Source organism: Giraffa tippelskirchi, chromosome 2, assembly GCF_054371585.1.
Source record: "Giraffa tippelskirchi isolate mGirTip1 chromosome 2, T2T-mGirTip1v1.2.pri, whole genome shotgun sequence".
In the NCBI taxonomy this organism is placed as follows: Eukaryota; Metazoa; Chordata; class Mammalia; order Artiodactyla; family Giraffidae; genus Giraffa; species Giraffa tippelskirchi.
In genome coordinates this window covers 50,452,518-50,469,099 of record NC_137276.1, presented here as the reverse complement: position 1 = coordinate 50,469,099, position 16,582 = coordinate 50,452,518, and the positions used below count along the sequence as shown (strand labels likewise).

General features: G+C 49.9%; 1 protein-coding gene across 9 annotated transcripts in view; it reads right to left on the bottom strand.

Moving 5' to 3' along the window:
• Positions 1–16,582, bottom strand: part of ARHGAP22 (Rho GTPase activating protein 22) — a 177,650-nt gene that overhangs the window by 1,617 nt on the left and 159,451 nt on the right. For 7 of the 9 annotated variants that reach the window (XM_081561787.1, XM_081561795.1, XM_081561805.1 and 4 more), the window contains 5 exons: positions 12,696–12,903; positions 10,270–10,402; positions 9,327–9,400; positions 8,597–8,718; positions 5,402–6,305 (listed from right to left, as the gene is read on the bottom strand). In XM_081561787.1, the coding sequence (XP_081417913.1) occupies positions 5,402–6,305; positions 8,597–8,718; positions 9,327–9,400; positions 10,270–10,402; positions 12,696–12,903 (1,441 nt within the window). The remainder of the gene's footprint in view (positions 1–5,401; positions 6,306–8,596; positions 8,719–9,326; positions 9,401–10,269; positions 10,403–12,695; positions 12,904–16,582) is intronic. The other 2 variants (XR_014074576.1, XR_014074577.1) reach the window with 2 other exon arrangements.

Sequence of the window (16,582 nt, the reverse complement as noted above, 5' to 3'; positions counted from 1 at the left end):
AGAACTGATAAACGAATTCAGCAAGGTAGCAAGATGAAAGATTGCCAGAAAGAAATTGCTTGCATTTCTTTACACTGACAATGAAACAATCCCCTTTAAAATTGCATCAAAAGAACAAGAAACAGACACAAAACTTAGGAATAAACCTCACCAAGGCAGTGAAAGACTTATATGCTGAGAACTACAAAACATTAATAATGGAAATTGAAGATGATTCAAAGAAATGGAAACATGATCCCATCTCTTGGACTGGAAGAATATTGTTAAAATAGCCATACTACTCAAAACAATCTACAGATTTAATGCAATCCCTATCAAATTACCCATGACATTTTTCACAGAATTAGAACAAATAAAATTTATATGGAACCGTAAAAGATCTAGAATTGCCAAAGCAATCCTAAGGAAAGAGAACAAAGCAGGAAGCATAACACTCCCAGACTTGAGACAATACTACAAAGCTACAGTAATCAAAATAGCATGGTATTGGCACAAAAACAGATACATGGATCAATGGAACAGAATAGAAAGCCCAGAAATAAACCCACACACCTATGGTCAATTAATCTTTGAAAAAGGAGACAAGATATGCAATGGGGAAAAGAGTCTATTCAGCAGGTGGTTTTGGGAAAGTTGGAAGCTGTGTGCAAATCAATGAAGTTAGAACATACCTTCACACGATACAGAAAAATAAACTCAAAATGGCTAAAAGACCTAAATAATAAGACATGACACCATAAAACTCCTAGATATGAACACAGGCAAAACATTCTCTGATATTGTGCCTATGTTTTCTTGGATCAGTCTCCCAAGGCAAGAGAAACAAAAGCAAAAATAAACAAATTGAACCTAACCAGACTTACAGCAAAGGAAACCATAAAATGAAAAGAGACTACGGACTGGGAGACAATATTTGCAAATTATGTGACCAACAAAGGGTTAATTTCCAAAACATACAAACAGCTCATTTGATAACAACAACAAAAAAAACTTAATCGAAAAATGGGCAGAAGACATAAACAGATATTATCCAAAGATGAGGTAGAAAGTGAAAGTCGCTTAGTCATCTCTGACTCTTTGCAACCCCATAGACTATACAGTCCATGGAATTCTCCAGGCCAGAATACTGGATGGAGTGGGTAGCCTTTCCCTTCTCCAGCAGATCTTCCCGACCCAGGAATTGAACCAGAGTCTCCTGCATTGCAGGCAGATTCTTTACCAATTGAGCTATCCAGTTTCAGTTCAGTCGCTCAGTCGTGTCCGACTCTTTGCGACCCCATGAACCGCAGCACATCAGGCCTCCCTGTCCATCACCAACTCCCAGAGTCCACCCAAACCCATGTCCATTGAGTTGGTGATGCCATCCAACCATCTCATCCTCTGTCGTCCCCTTCTTCTCCTGCCCTCAATCTTTGCCAGCATCAGGATCTTTTCAAATGAGTCAGCTTTTCACATCATGTGGTCAAAGTATTGGAGTTTCAGCTTCAACATCAGTCCTTCCAGTGAACACCCAGGACTGATCTCCTTTAGGAAGCCCAAAGATGAGGTAAAAGGTAGCCAATAGGCACATGAAAAGATGCTGGTATCACTAATCCTTAGAGAAATGCAAATCAAAACTACAGTGAAGTATCACCTCACATCAGTCAGAATGACCACCATTAAACAGTCTACTGATAATAAATGTTGAACAGGATGTGGAGAAAAGGGAACCCTCTTACACTATTGGTGGGAATGTAAGTTGGTATAGCCGCTAAGGAAGAGAGTATGGAGGTTCCTCAAAAAACTAAAAATAGGAATTCCCTGGCGGTCCAGTGGTTAGGAGGGCTTCTCAGGTGGCACAATGATAAAGAATTAAGAAGACGCAAGAGACACAGGCTCGATCCCTGGGTTGGGAAGACCCCCCTGGAGTAGGAAATGACAACCCACTCTACTATTCTTGCCTGAAAAGTTCTGTGGACAAAGGAGCCTGGCAGGTTACAGTCCACGGGGTCGCAAAGAGTTGGACACGACCAGTGCGTATGTGTGTGCATGTGCATGCCGGTGCACACATGTGTGCGTGCGCACACACACATGCACCAGTGGTTAGGATTCTGCGCTTTCACCACCAAGGGCCTAGGTTCAATCCCTGGTCAGGGAACTAAGATCTCATAAGCCATGCGGAATGGTCAAAATTTTAAAAAAATCGAAAATATACAAAAAAAATAAAAAGAGTTGCCATATGATCCAGCAGTCCTACTCCTGGGCATATACCCAAACAAAACTCTTAATGCGAAAGGACACGTGCACCCCTGTGTTCATAGCAGCACCATTTTACAATAGCCAAGACATGGAAATAACCTGAATGTCCATCAACAGATGAAAGGATAAAGAAGATGTGGTGTGTGTGTGTATATATATATACACACACACAATGTAATACTACTCAGTCATAAAAAAGAACTAATGCCATTTGCAGCAACATGGATGGACTGAGGGATTATCATTGGCCAGAAAGAGATAGACAAATACCATATGATATCACTTATATGTAGAATCTAAAATATGACACAAATGAACTTGTCTGTGAAACACAGATATAGAGAACAGACTTGTAGTTACCAAGGGGAAGGTGAGGGGGTAGGAGAGGGAGGGATTCGGAGTTCACGATTAGCAGATGCAAACTATTTATATATATGTGTGTATATATGTATATATATGGATGGATAAACAAGGTCCTTTTTATAGTACAGGGAACTATATTTAGTACCCTGGGATAAACCATAATGGAAAAGAATATGAGAAAGAATATATATATATTAAAACTGCATCACTTTGCAGAAATTAACAATGCTGTAAATCAGCTATACTTCAATTAAAAAAAAAAACCAACCATGGAGAAGGGAAAAAGCCTCCCTTTACTCTAACCTCCCATCTGGGAGGGACATAGTGTCAGAAGACCGCCCCCCAAAGTGGGGGCAGCAGGCCCCCCATGAGTCTCTTCATTGCTTCTCCTCCCCTCTGGGCTCCTCCTTCACCAGATCCTTCTCGCCCCCTGGTGCTATGGAGAACGGCCTGGGCCACCCCTTTTCCTTCCATGCCACTCCTAAAGGGATTTTGTCCAGCCTCAGGCTCCAGGCACCACAGGAGTGGTGAGTGAGTGACAGGTTGAGTGACAACCCTCAATCTTTATCTCCCTCAAGTCCACTCAGAAACTTAATAAGCCTCTACAGCTTAACAGACCCAAAGCTCCTGCTCCTGTAAGTTCCTGCCCTCCTTTCCCAAGTCACCCTCCTACAGCCCCAGTCTCTTCACTCAGAGACCACCTTCTTCCAAAACAAAAATGGTGTCCCTCAATTCAGCTATTTTTCTCATTCCACATCTGATCAACTGGAAAAACCCAAACATGTTCTGAATCTGGCCGCTTGCCCACCTTGACAGCTGCCTCTTAGGTCCATGCCACCCACAGGTCTGGCCTGGATCTCCATGGTCTCCTAACTGATCTTTGTCTGCCTCGTCAAGCACTCCTGTGCACAGCAGCCAGCGCACCTCATCAAAGTGATCAAAGTACTCTAGGCCTGCCAGCAGCTTCACATCTCACTGGGAATAAAATCAAAGCATCACTCCTGGCAAAAAGCCTCGCCCCCTACCCCACCCCCACTACCTCACGCTTTCAGAGCCTGCCTGGACACTCAGCGAATGCACAGTTGGTCAAGGACTGAACCCAGAGCCCACCGGACAACAATACTGCATTTCCCCTGAGAACCCCAGCCTCTGAGAAGGTGAAAGCTCAAGTCACCTCCACAAATAGCCAAAGAAGTGACAGGTTGCTTCTGACCCCTTCTGAGGCTCCCCTTAGACAGCATCTGCCAAGTAACACGTCCTGTGTGCTCTATAAGCTCAGCTTCAGCAGTCCTCACCTTCCAGTGAATCTGCAGGGAGTTCCTGCTACTATCTCTGCCTGGTATATTCCACCCAGTGCTTACCCTGTGGGTTTTCTCCACAATTTTACACCCTGGGTTTTACTCATGCTGAGTCCTTTCTCATCCTTGTTCAGCTCAATCCTATTGGTCCTTGGCTCCTATTGAGCCAAGTCCTGGCTCAGATATCACCTGCTGTGACCCCACCTACCCCTGATCTCCCCCATGGCAGTCTGGCAGTAGCCACTGCCCTCATAGCCCCTTTCCTGGCATCTTCCCACCATGAACACAGAGCTGGCACACACCTGACACTCCCCAGGTACCCAGGAGACAGCTGCCAGCAGGACAAGAGGGTCAAATGCTGCCATTCCAGCTCCCCGTGGGAATCCCATGCTCAGAAACAGAAGCATGAATCCTTTCAGCCTCCGCTGTTTGATGGAAAAAGGAAGCACCCAGAGCCCACTGAAGCCTTCTGCTAGTGGGTGGGACATGGGTTCATAGGTCAGTCAGCTGATGCAAGTCCTGGGGCGAAAGGAGCTAAAGGGTCTGAGATGTTGATGGAAGCACTGCTCACTGTCTAGTGTAGGCTCTGTGTGCGTGCTGAGTTGCTTCAGTTGTGTCTGACTCTGCAACCCTGTGGACTGTAGCCTACCAGGCTCCTCTGTCCATTGGCTTCTCCAGGCAAGAATACTGGAGTGGGTTGCCATTCCCTCCACCAGGGGATCTTCTGGACCCAGGAATCAAACCCGAGTCTCTTATGTCTGTCTCCTGCATTGGCAGGCAGATTCTTCACCATTAGCGCCACCTGGGAAGACCCATAGGCTCTGCTGGTGACTATAATGAGGGTCCTCATTGTAGTCCTCGGCACACAGGGTCTGGGAGGACGGAACAAGGGCCCATCAGTGAGCAAGCCTGAAAGCCTTAAAGGATGGCACGGGGTGTCTTCTATGACCCAGTAGAAGGGAGGGCTTGGCTCAGCAAGGTCAGCTCCCTCTTCAGAGGAAATTGGATTTCCATCCAGGTGTCCTCACTCTACATCAGGCCCAACCATGGTCGGTCAGTCAGCCAGGCTGGCCTGGGGCCTGCAGTGCACAGAGGCCCTGCCCCATTCCCAGTTCCTGAACCATAGGACATACTAGGGGGCCTGCCTCCTCCCTGAGGGCCACATAGGGCCCTCCATTCTGAACCTCTCCATCAAAGGTACTCTGAGCAGCTCAGGCTGAGATTCTGACTCACTCCTTTATTCAGCTGGCCTCATGGAGTCCTGGCTGCATGCCAGGCCCTTGGCTCCCAAGCTTTCCCTCCATTCCCAGCCCTGTCCTAGAGAACCTTCTCCCAGAAAGGCAGCTTACTGGGGGCTGACTGCTCTGAGCCCTGCCTCCAGGAGCTATCTTTCCAAGCCAGAGGCTGATTGCCCAGGACCGGTGCCCAGTGAGCTGCTGGCTGCAAGTGCTCTGCCCAGCCTGGGAGTGCCAGTCTTGCACTCGCCCCACAAGGCTTTTTACCTTTTCACGCTCATCTCATACTCAGTCCTTTGCCGGCACAGCTCTGCTCTGAGCTCTGTGACCAGGCCCTGGAGAACCTCCGTTCGGCGGGCGTGGTCCTGGGCGGGGCTGCCTGGGTCACTGGGCTCGCTGCTGCTGATGCCAGCGCCCACTCCATCCAGGCCATGGTCCAGATCCAGGGATCTGTGCTCTTCGCTGCTGCTGAGGACAGGGGAGGGCTCGAGGGCCCCCTCGATGTGCAGGGAGCTGCAGGCAGAGGAGTCGCTGGCACGGCATGCTGTGCAACTGCTGACCGAGCCCCTAGCTGAGGCCTCATAGGAGGAGACCCCAGACCATGGCAGGCTGGCCACACTGGGTGTGCTGGGAAAGGAGCTCTGCGGGGGCACATTGTCGTAGGTGGAGAGTCTCTGCTCGGAGCCCGAGTCCTTGAGCCGGTCTCCTGATGAGGCCCGGCGGTGGCCTCGCAGGGAGGACAGCCCATTCATGAGCCAGTTCCCTCCAGAGGAGATGATGGGGACCTCCAGGGATGAGGTGCCCACTTTCGGACTCCCCGACCGGGACCCTGACTGCCGGAAGGAAGACCTCCAGTTGGGCAGAGTCTGCACCTTCTTCCCAGGGCTGGTGGCAGCAGGGCTGCATTGGCTCCCCAGGCCCATGGGAGAGGTTCTAGAGAGCGCTGCCACGGCAGCCCCATCCAGAGAAGAGGTCCTGTGCGAGGGAAGGCAGGGGGCGCTGGGACTGCCGGGCTCTGCCTGGTCGTCCCTGGTGACCTCCTCGGAGCCCCATCCCACGGTGCATGGTGGGCCCCCACGTGGGGAGGCTGGCCCCTCCATGGTCCTTGAAGTGAAGAGCTGGCTGTGTTTGCGGATCAGGATGGTCATCAGGTGCTGGACCAAAGAAGTGCCTGCCAAGAAGAAGGAATAAGAAAAGGCTAACTGAATGCCTCCAGTCCAGTTCCTCCAGACCAGTCAGCAAGCTGCAGCTCAGACCCAGGGCACCCAGCTCTGCTAGTAGCCTCAAACCAGGCTAGTCCTTAAGCGTGGACTCAACAAGAGCTCGCCATCTTCCACTCCAAAGGTAAGGTTGGCCACCACAGTTTCCAAATTCAGGCAGGGACAGAAGGACCATACCCAAAATCCCCCTCCTCCAATGTGGGGTCTGGAGCACAGAAAGGCGCTCAGCCTTCACTCCCACTCTAACCAGCTGGTGGAGGGAGGAGCAGCCACAATGCTGGTTAACGCTGTGGGGTGAGCCAAGGGCAGGCTGGAACTAGAAACCAGGACCTAGATGCCAGGGCCCTCTTGGCTGCCCCATTTTATGCCCACAATGGCTATGCCTGACTATCCACTCTGGGAGGCACAGGGCTCTGGGACACAGAATTGAGATGTCTTACGGGTGCATGTGGCACACATACACAACCTCATACACAGAGTCACACACATACACAACCCCATACACAGTCACACATATACCCATACACAGTCATACACACAACCCCATACACAGTCACACATACACAACCCCATAGTCACACACATACACAACCCTATAGTCACACACATACACAACCCCATACAGAGTCACACACATACACAGCCCCATACACAGAGTCACACACATACACAACCCCATACACAGTCACACACATACACAACTCCATACACAGTCACACACATATACAACACCATACACAGAGTCAAACACATACACAGCCCCATACAAAGAGTCACACACACACAGCCTGCCTTTGGTTAGGGTTATGTGTATGTGACTCCCACAACCCCATACACAGAGTCACACACATACACAGCCCCACACAGTCACACACATACACAACCCCATACACAATCACACACAAATGCACATAGCCACCCCCCCAACATGAACAACCCCACACACAAGCACATGCTTCCTCTTCCCCAGGCCACAGCCCCTGAGACACAGCCTTTGGCATATATGGGGACTCAGTTCCTGAGGCTGTGGGGTGGAGAGAGGGGTCAGTGACAAAGGGAGGCTTTGCAGAGGGACCACGGTAGCTACCCTCCTGTTATCCTGCACCAAAGACCAGAGACGGGGAGGCGTCTATGTGATGAGGAAGGTCAAGTGCTTCTACTCCCACTAGAAGTAACGGAGAGTCATGGAGAACATTAAGTAAACAATCTTTAGTAGGTGAAGCAAGAACTTGGCAGTTCAGCAGGGTGAGCATTTGCCCTCAGGCATTTGTGCAACCTGGCAGGTGGGAGCTCTGGGGAGACTACCAGTCAGGCCAAGGGAGTGCTAAACAAGAGAACCCCCAAGGGACACCCCGTCAGCTGGGGGTGGGACAGGGAAAAGCTCTGTAGCCCACCCCTCACCCCCCGCACCTCTCCTAGTTCATGTTCCACAGGAATGGCCACTCTGCCCTCAGCCTGCCTCGTGCCAGGGGCAGCAGGCTCCAGCTGGCGTCAGGTTCTGCGTGAGTTCTGCCAGCCTCTCCGCTCCTTGGCTCGACTGGCTGCGGGTTTCCTGTGAGCAGCTAGACTCTCACACTAGAGAGGATGGTCTTTCTATGGGGCCTCCAAGCAGTGTGCTCATCCCAGGCCAGCCTGAACCTCTGAAAAGTCAGACTAACAGAGTCACCTCACCTCTCGCAGCCTGTCTCCTCATCTGTCAAATGGGGGCAGTAACCAGGGGCTTCTTGTGAGGACTGAAATGCAGTGGTAGAAGTAAAGCACTCAGCAGAGGCCCTGACGTGTGGAAAGCGGCTGCTATTGCCATATTATTTAAAATCTTTTTATTATGACTATTCATTACAGAACATAATATCCCTAGGGTTTGCTAAGCTCTAACATCCAGAAGAAGCCTGTGACAATTACTTAATTGAAAATTACTTCAGTAAAACAAAAACATTTGTGTGTATTCAAGGGCAAGGGCACTGACCTTTTCCACCCCACCTCCACCCCCTCAGCCGCTCCCATCATTCTAACTGCACCTTATGACCCCATCCACAGGGCAAAGTTCCTTTTCCTTTTAAAGCTGACCTCATGGGGGAAGAGGGGCTGGAGAAGGCAGTGAGGAGGTCCAGAGAGGCTGCTTCCAAGTGCCCAGGGGTGGGGCCACCCTTCCCGCTGGCCTGGTGTGAGGGTTCTGAGGACTTGCCCAGGACCGATGTGAGCCCAGAGCACCCAGCACCACCATGTACACCCCCACCATTACCTTCCATAATGGTCACTGGGTCTTCTATCTGTGGCCGAAGTATATTAGGCCCAAAAACAGTTGCCAGGTTCTGGACGCTCATCTTGTTGACATCTGAGTGGGACTGAACTTCATCCAGAAACCTACAAAGTAAGGAAGAGACAATTGGCAGAGAAGCAAATCCTGACTCCAGATCTGTTGGGAGCTGCCTGGCCCCGTGCTCAGCTGTGCCCATGTTTCCACAGCTACCAGGCACAGTCAGCTGCCCCTGCCAGGTTCAGAAGAGGGCAGAGCTTCCCTGAGGTCTGGAGGGCCATCAGAAGTAAAGGCCACTGGAACCAGGGCCTGTTGTTGGTGTGAAAGGACATAACTCCCCCACCTGCACTGGGCACAGCTGCCCAGGAAGGCTCAGACTCCCAGATGCGGGGCTGGGTGAAGGTCCACCCTACCTGTCCTCTCTGGCACCCTGAGCCTAGGTCATGGTCTGGAAGCAGACCCACGGGGAGGGATGGTGAGAGGCACCCAGAGGAGGCAGAAGGAACAAAGGCCATCTCGCTTTCTTTCAGGAATGATGTACTCAGACTGTATAACACTGCCTGCTCCGACCAGGACTATAATAAGCTCTGTAAATTCAGAGACTTGTTTTATATTCCCCACTGGCTTGACAGATGTGTGGGTGGCCCCCCGACCCCTGTGAAGGGCACACAGAGCCAGACCGCAGGAGAGGGAAGCCCCGCCCCTAGTCACTTACTTGCAGATATATCTGAGCAGGTTGTAATTGACCAGGGGAAGGCTGCTCACTTGCTTAGCCAACTCCAGAGTCCCCTTGGGATTGAGAGAGAAAAACAGCATTTCAAAGATCAGCAGGGAGGCCTGAGGCCTTCTCTTGCTGGAGGGAGGCGGGATGAGGAGGGGGTGGGAATCTGAGTCCAGACCTCCATCCACAGCCCACAGGCCTGGCCGCCAGTGACCAGAGGGCACCACTACTTTCATCCTTTCATCCCCCTGGCTGGTGACCTCTGGGGGGAAAGAGATTTACTTTCGAGATGCTGTTGTGAGGGATGTGCCTCTGCAGAGCCACAGAGGAATGTCAGGGCCAGTGCTCAGCTCACTTATCGAGGCACAAATATTTGCTAGATAAAGACCCCTCATCTCCCACACAGCCACAGGGAGGGCAAACAGTTCTTCCCCAGCTGGAACCAACCAGGGCTGCAGGCGGGGGGCTCTGTCCTGGGGGCAGTCTCAAATTCTTTTGGGAGGAGGCAGGATAGAAATAGATGAAAGGTCTGGTTGTTTCTGAATCCCAAGGCTGGCCTGGGTAGCCTGAGTTAGATGTGGGAGGAGGTGATGGAGCAGGAGTGCCTACTGAGTGGTGGTCCAGCCTAGGCATGCTGCATTCAAGAGCATGGCTAGAACACAGCCTGCTTCAGGAGGTACCTGTCCTTCCGAGATGGAGGGCTGCACACAGGGAGGGGATGCTCCAGGCATCCCACCCCAGAGTACGCTCTCGCCTAGTGGGGAGATATTCTAGCCCTCCCCAGGTTAGGAGCTTCTAGGCCTGCCCCCCACCCCCAACAGAGCAGGCTACAGGATCTATGTACCATGAAAAGTCACAGAAAGTCCTGTTTCCACAAGCCCCACCCCATCAACTAGCAGGCCCACTCCCCCAGCATGGGTCCCCGTGAGCCACTAACCTCCCCCTCGTCCTTGGTGAGCAGCTGGGCGCAGTTAAGGAAGTCCTCGTACCTGGCGAAGGGGACCACAGGCTCGGGGAGCTCGCGCAGGTAGAGCTTCAGCAGGGAGGCCACCGTGTGCACGTCTGTTGTGCTGCAGACGGAGGGATACCCGTGAGGCTGGGCACCAGAGAACCGCAGGGTGACCAGCACCTCACCCACCCTCCTCAGGGGCGGTCTCTGCTCTCATATCCATGTATGTGTGTGTATGCACACGCACACACTATGACTAGCTAGGGAACAGGTGGGTGTGAAGGGCCACCTTCCACTGGCCTGGTGCCTGCCCCAAGGTACTCTCAGGTCGGGGGGCAAGGGGCACAGCTGTCCTTTGGCCCAAGGCTGAGCCTGCTCCTCTGCCCAGGCTCACCCACTATCTAGTGGAAGCAGAAGGACCGTGGCAAACATGCCCACCATGCAGGGCTGCCAAGCCCCTTAGCAGCTGTCCTTGGGCACCTAGGCTGGGGAGGTCAGAGGTCAGCATCTTTCCCTGGCTTCTGGGCTCCTATTCACACTACAGATGTCCCATTTCCAGTGCCCCAGAGCCCATATGTTCACTCCCAGGCTTGCAGCTCGGACCTGCCCGGGCTGAAATGGGCCCTGTAGAGGATGGTGGCCCTGGGCCTGTTTGGATTCTGGGGTCAGGTCCTAGGCTGCAGTCTTGGTACCTCCTCCAAGCTTGCCTTCCAGGCTGGGTGGGCCCCGGGTGTTTCATCTGCTTTTCTGGATCTGCATTTCCCTCATGGGAGGCGTTCAGGAAGGATGGGCCTCAGGCCAAAAGTGGCTGTGCCATTAAGGTGCCTCCTGGCCTGCTGTCCATCTCATCACTGAGATGAGCCCTGGGGTCCCTTCCACCCTGGCATTTGGAATTCTGGGGTTCCATAGGGCCACATGCACCTCAAATTTGTATCCCCAGAGCTCCTCCCTGCCTCAGGACTGGTGGCTCTTGATGGCTCTTGGTCTGGCCAACCGAGCAGCCCCCATCCCTGTCCCCACCTCCCCTCTCCAGCCAAGCACACGGCCACCCTCACCCTTCTCTGCCTTCTCCGAACCACTCCTCTGCTGACACCCGCATTTCCTGGAAGCTTATGTCCCCAATGGGTACTTAGCCTTGAGCCCTAGCCACCTTCCACCTGGGGACCCCATCAATTCACTGCCAGCACTGCGTGAGCAAGAACCCCAGGAAGATGGGGGGAGGGATGGGAAGCTAGGAGGATGAGCAGCTTGCCTTTGGACAAGGGCCAGCCATTGTGTCTCCCCCTGGTGGGGAAGGTGAAGCATTTCTGATCTGGGCAAGTAGACTCACAGGGTGGCCCCTCTGGGCTGCAGACCTCGTGGCTGACCCCGAAACTTTAGGCATCCCTGCCCAAAGCCCCATCCCAACTCCTCCTGGCTGCCCGAGGTTACAGTGCTCCTGGTCCCAGGAGCTTGGCTCAGCCCTGACTGCCTCATCTTTCCTCCCTCCCTAGAAATTCACTTCCTCACCTTCTCCCCACTCCACACTATTGGCCCAGATGAAGGAAGCCCTATGCCCTCTCTTGGCAGACCCCTTCTGGGAAATGGTGATCAGACCCACACTCCACATCTGAAAAAGATATTGATAGACTCTCCTGGCTGCAGTGATGGTCTGGGCAGATGCTGGAGGGGCTGGCGGTGTTCTACCCTGAGAGGAAAAGACCTGAAAATGCCAGGGCTGCCAGCAGAAACCTGTGGGCCTATCCTGCAAGGCAGGGGGCTTGTCTGTCCCAGGAGAGGGAGGATCCGAGAAGAAGGGGCAGAAGCTCCATGGGGGCCAGGGCTGGCTGGCTGGCTGCAGAAAGAACTTTCTATGAAAAACTACCCCATAATGGGGGTTCCGTCAGAGAGAAGAGGCCCCCAAACAGTCACCTCTCCCCTGCTCTTAGCCCCTGGGCTCTCAGTGAGGCTGACTCTATCCCAGGGTGGAGCCTAGGACCCAGTAAGCCCCAGTGATGGGGTAGTATGAGTGCTGGCCGAGGACAGGTGGAGGAGACTTGCTCCCCTGCCCCCAAAACTTGTGAGGATGTGCATCTCAGTATTGGCACCTAAGGAGCCAGGGGGTGGGGGAATGGGTCACCCTGAGACAGCAGAGCCAAGAGACAGACTGTGGGCTTATGAGGGGCATCTCCACAGTGGATACAGCCTGCATGGAAGTACCAGGATCCACCCATGTGGGAGACCCAAGGCTGCTACATTGGTTCTATGCCCCATACTCTGCCCATCAGGAGGGCTGGCTGGGCACATGTGTGCCAATATGGGGCATCACCCTGCCCTCCATCCTGCAACCAGGCCTCTCTGCTGGCATCCTGAGAGGAGACTCTGCAGGGGCAATGGACAGGTGGCCCTATCTACATCTCCTCCCAGGAGCTCACCTGTCAAACAGTGGCTTCTCCCCACAGTCAAAGGAATCCTGCAGGTCCCTCACCAGGTTGGCCTGGCCGGGCATACGGAAGAGGCCCTCCTCGGTGAGCCCACGCTCCCGGATGAAGTCCACACACTGCTCCACCAGCAGCGGCGCCAGGCGTGGGCCATACTTCCGCTCGTGGTGGACTGTGTCCTCCAGGCGCTGCCCAAAGATCCCTGGGCACAGAGAGGAGCTGGTCACACCCTCAGCTAGCTGACTCAACAGTGGGGAGGACGCTGGGGACAACAAGGGAGTGCTGTCAGGGCCCAGGGTGGCACCCCCGCCCCCGCCCCGAGGAAGCAGATTAGAAACTGGGAGGGCAGGCACCAGGCAGTTGGGACAGGGCAGAAGGGCATATCAGGCAGCAGCCTAGCCTGGCCTGTGGAGCCTATCCAAGCTTGAGGACCCTTTGGGCCCTCGGGGAGCATGCATTATACATTTTATTTATGTACTGGTTTATATATGCAATACTAACTTTCAAATGGCAGTGGCTTGCATTTAAAAACCTAACACCATGGCCACCGAAAGACACACTCCAGAATGTTCTTAGTGGCGCTCCCTGCAATCTCTCTGAATGAGAAACCACCTAATTAATGTCCATGAGTGGCAGAGTGAGCGGGATCATCATAGTCTACTCATACCATGGAGCACAGGACAGCAACGAGCACTGCTGAGGAACAAGCAGCAAGACAGAGGACAGATAGTATGAAAGCAGAATCACGACCCAACATTGTAGATCATTAGGGAAACGCGACTCAAAAGTGTCTCATACCCAGGAGGATGGCTACTATCCAAAAAGCAGAAAACAACACGTGCTGGTGAGGATGTCGAGAAATTGAATGCTTGTGCCCTGTTCATGGGAATGTAAAATGGTGCAGCCACTGTGGAAAACCGTACAGAGGCACCTCGAACAATTAAAAACAGAATTACTGTATGACCCACCAATTCCACTTCTGGGCATATACCCAGAAAAACTGAAAGCAGAGACTTGAGCAGATATACAAACATCCATGTTCACAGTAGTAGTATTCACAATACCCAGATGGTGGAAGCAAACCAAGGGTCCATCGATGGATACATGGATAAACACAATGTGATGCGTATATACAGCATATTATTCAGCCATAGAAGGAAATTCTGACAAACACTACAACGTGGACAAACCTTGAGGACATTTTGCCAAGTGAAACAAGTCGGTCCACTAAAACACCAATACTGTATGATTCCAATTATATGAGCTACTTAGCATAATCAAAGTCATAGAAACAGAAAGTAGAATGGTGGTTGCCAGGGGCTGGAGGACAGTGGAATGGAGAGTTATTGTTTAATGGGTACAGAGTGTCTGTTTTTGCGTATTGTGTTAGAGAATGTTCTAATTTCATTCTTTTATGTGTTGCTGTTCAATTTTCCCAGCACCACTTACTGAAGAGACTTATCTTTTTTTCATTGTATATTCTTGCCTCCTCTGTCCTAGATTAATTGACCACAGGCATGTGAGTTTATTTCTGGGTTTTCTCTCCTGTTCTTTTGATCTACATTTCTGTTTTTATGCCAATACTATACTGTTTTGATTACTATAGTTTATACTATAGTCTGAAGTCAGGGAGTCTGATTCCTCCAGCTCTGTTTTTCTTTCTCAAGATTGCTTTGGATATTCGTGGTCTTTTGTGTCTCCATACACATTTTAAGATTTTTTTTGGTTCTAGTTCTATAAAAAAAATGCCATTGGTAATTTGAAAGGGATTGCATTAAATCTATAGATTGCCTTGGGTAAGTAAACTGTCACTGTTTGCAGATGACATGATATTATACATAGAAAATCCTAAAGATGCTGTCAGAAAATCATGAGAGCTCAATGAATTTGGTAAAGTTGCAAGATACAAAATTAATATACAGAAGTCTCTTGCATTCCCATACACTAACAATGAAAGATCAGAAAGAGAAACTGAGGAAACAATGCCATTTACCATCTCATCCAAGAGTAAAATACCTAGTGGTAGATTTATCTAAGGAGGTAAGACCTATACACTGAAAAACATAAGATGCTGATGAAGATATTGAAGATGACACAAAGAAATAGAAAGACATACCATGTTCTTGGTATACCAACACTGAAAGAATAAACATTGTCAAAATGACTACAAAGCAACCTACAGAAATAAACCCTGAAATGCATCAAAGACCTAAATGGAAGACTGAACATGATAAAACTCTTAGAGGAAAATACAGTCAGAATACTCTTTGACATAAATTGCAGCAGTATCTTTTATGATTCACCTCCTAGAGTAATGAAAACAAAGACAAAATAAACAAATGGGACCTCGTTAAACTTAAAAGTTTCTGCACAGCAAAGGAACAAATAAAACAGAATGGGAGAAAATATTTGCAAATGGAGCGACTGACAAGGGATTAATCTCAGAAATATACAAATAGCTCATGCATCTCTATGTCAAAAAAAAAAACCTAATCAAAAAATAGGGAGAAGACTTAAATAGGTATTTCTCCAAAGACATACAGATGACTGAAGGCACAGGAAAAGATGCTTAACATCACTAATTTCCAGAGAAATGCAAATCAAAACTACAGTGAGGTATCACTTCATACCCATCAGAATGGCTATTATCAAGAAGTTGACAAACGATAAATGGTAGACAGGATGTGGGGAAAAGGGAACCCTCCTACACTGTTGGTAGTAATGTAAATTAGTACAACTACTATGGAGAACAGTATGTAGGTTCCTTAGAAAACTAAAATTAGAGCTACCATATGATCCAACAATTTCACTCCTCACCATATATCTGGAAAAAACACATAATCTAAAAGGATACACACATACCCCAACGTTCATGAAAGTGAAAGTAAAGTCACTCAGTCGTGTCCGATTCTTTGCAACCCCATGTACTATAGCCTAGTAGGTTCCTCCATCCATGGGATTTTCCAGGCAACAGTCCTGGAGTGGGTTGCCATTTCCTTCTCCAGGGGATCTTTCCAACCCAGGAATCGAACCTGGGTCTCCCGCATTGCAGGCAGATGCTTTACTGTCTGATCCACCAGGGAAGCCCTCCAATGTTCACAGCAGCACTATTTACAGTGGCAAAGACATAGAAGCAAGTTAAATGTCCATCGTCAGAGGAATGAATAAAGATGTGGTACATATACACAATGGACTATTACTCAGCTGTAAAAATGAATGAAATAATGCCATTTGCAGCAACATGAATAAACCTAGAGATTATCATACTAAGTGAAGTCAGAAAGAGATTATTATATATCAATATTATATCACTCATATGTAGAATCTAGTTTAAAAAATAAAAATAAAAATGAACTTATTTACAAAACAGAAACAGTCCTACAGATATTGAGAACAAACTTATGATTACCAAAGGGGAAACATGGAGGGGAAGGATAAATAAGGGGCTTGGGATTAAAACACACACACTACACACTACTATAATAACCAACAAGGACCTACAGTAGGCAACAGGGAATTCTACTCAATATTCTGTGATAACCTATATGAGAAAAGAATCTAAAAAAGAATGAATAGATGTATATTATGTATATAAAACTGAATCACTTCGCTGTACAGCTGAAACTAACACAACATTATAAATCAACTATATTCCAATAAAATAAGAAAAACAAAAGAACCCAGGCAGTCTGGCTCCAGGTCTGGAGAATATTCCAGGCGACATGGCTGCTCTCCACCCTTCCTGGAGCATGGATACCTATGTGATGCTATTACCCCACCAGTCTTGCTTCCCATGTTTCTCCTGTCTTTATTCACCACTAGCTCCCAAGTATGTGGTCATTTGGGGAACAGGCAGCGGTAAGCAGAGGCTAGAATACTGA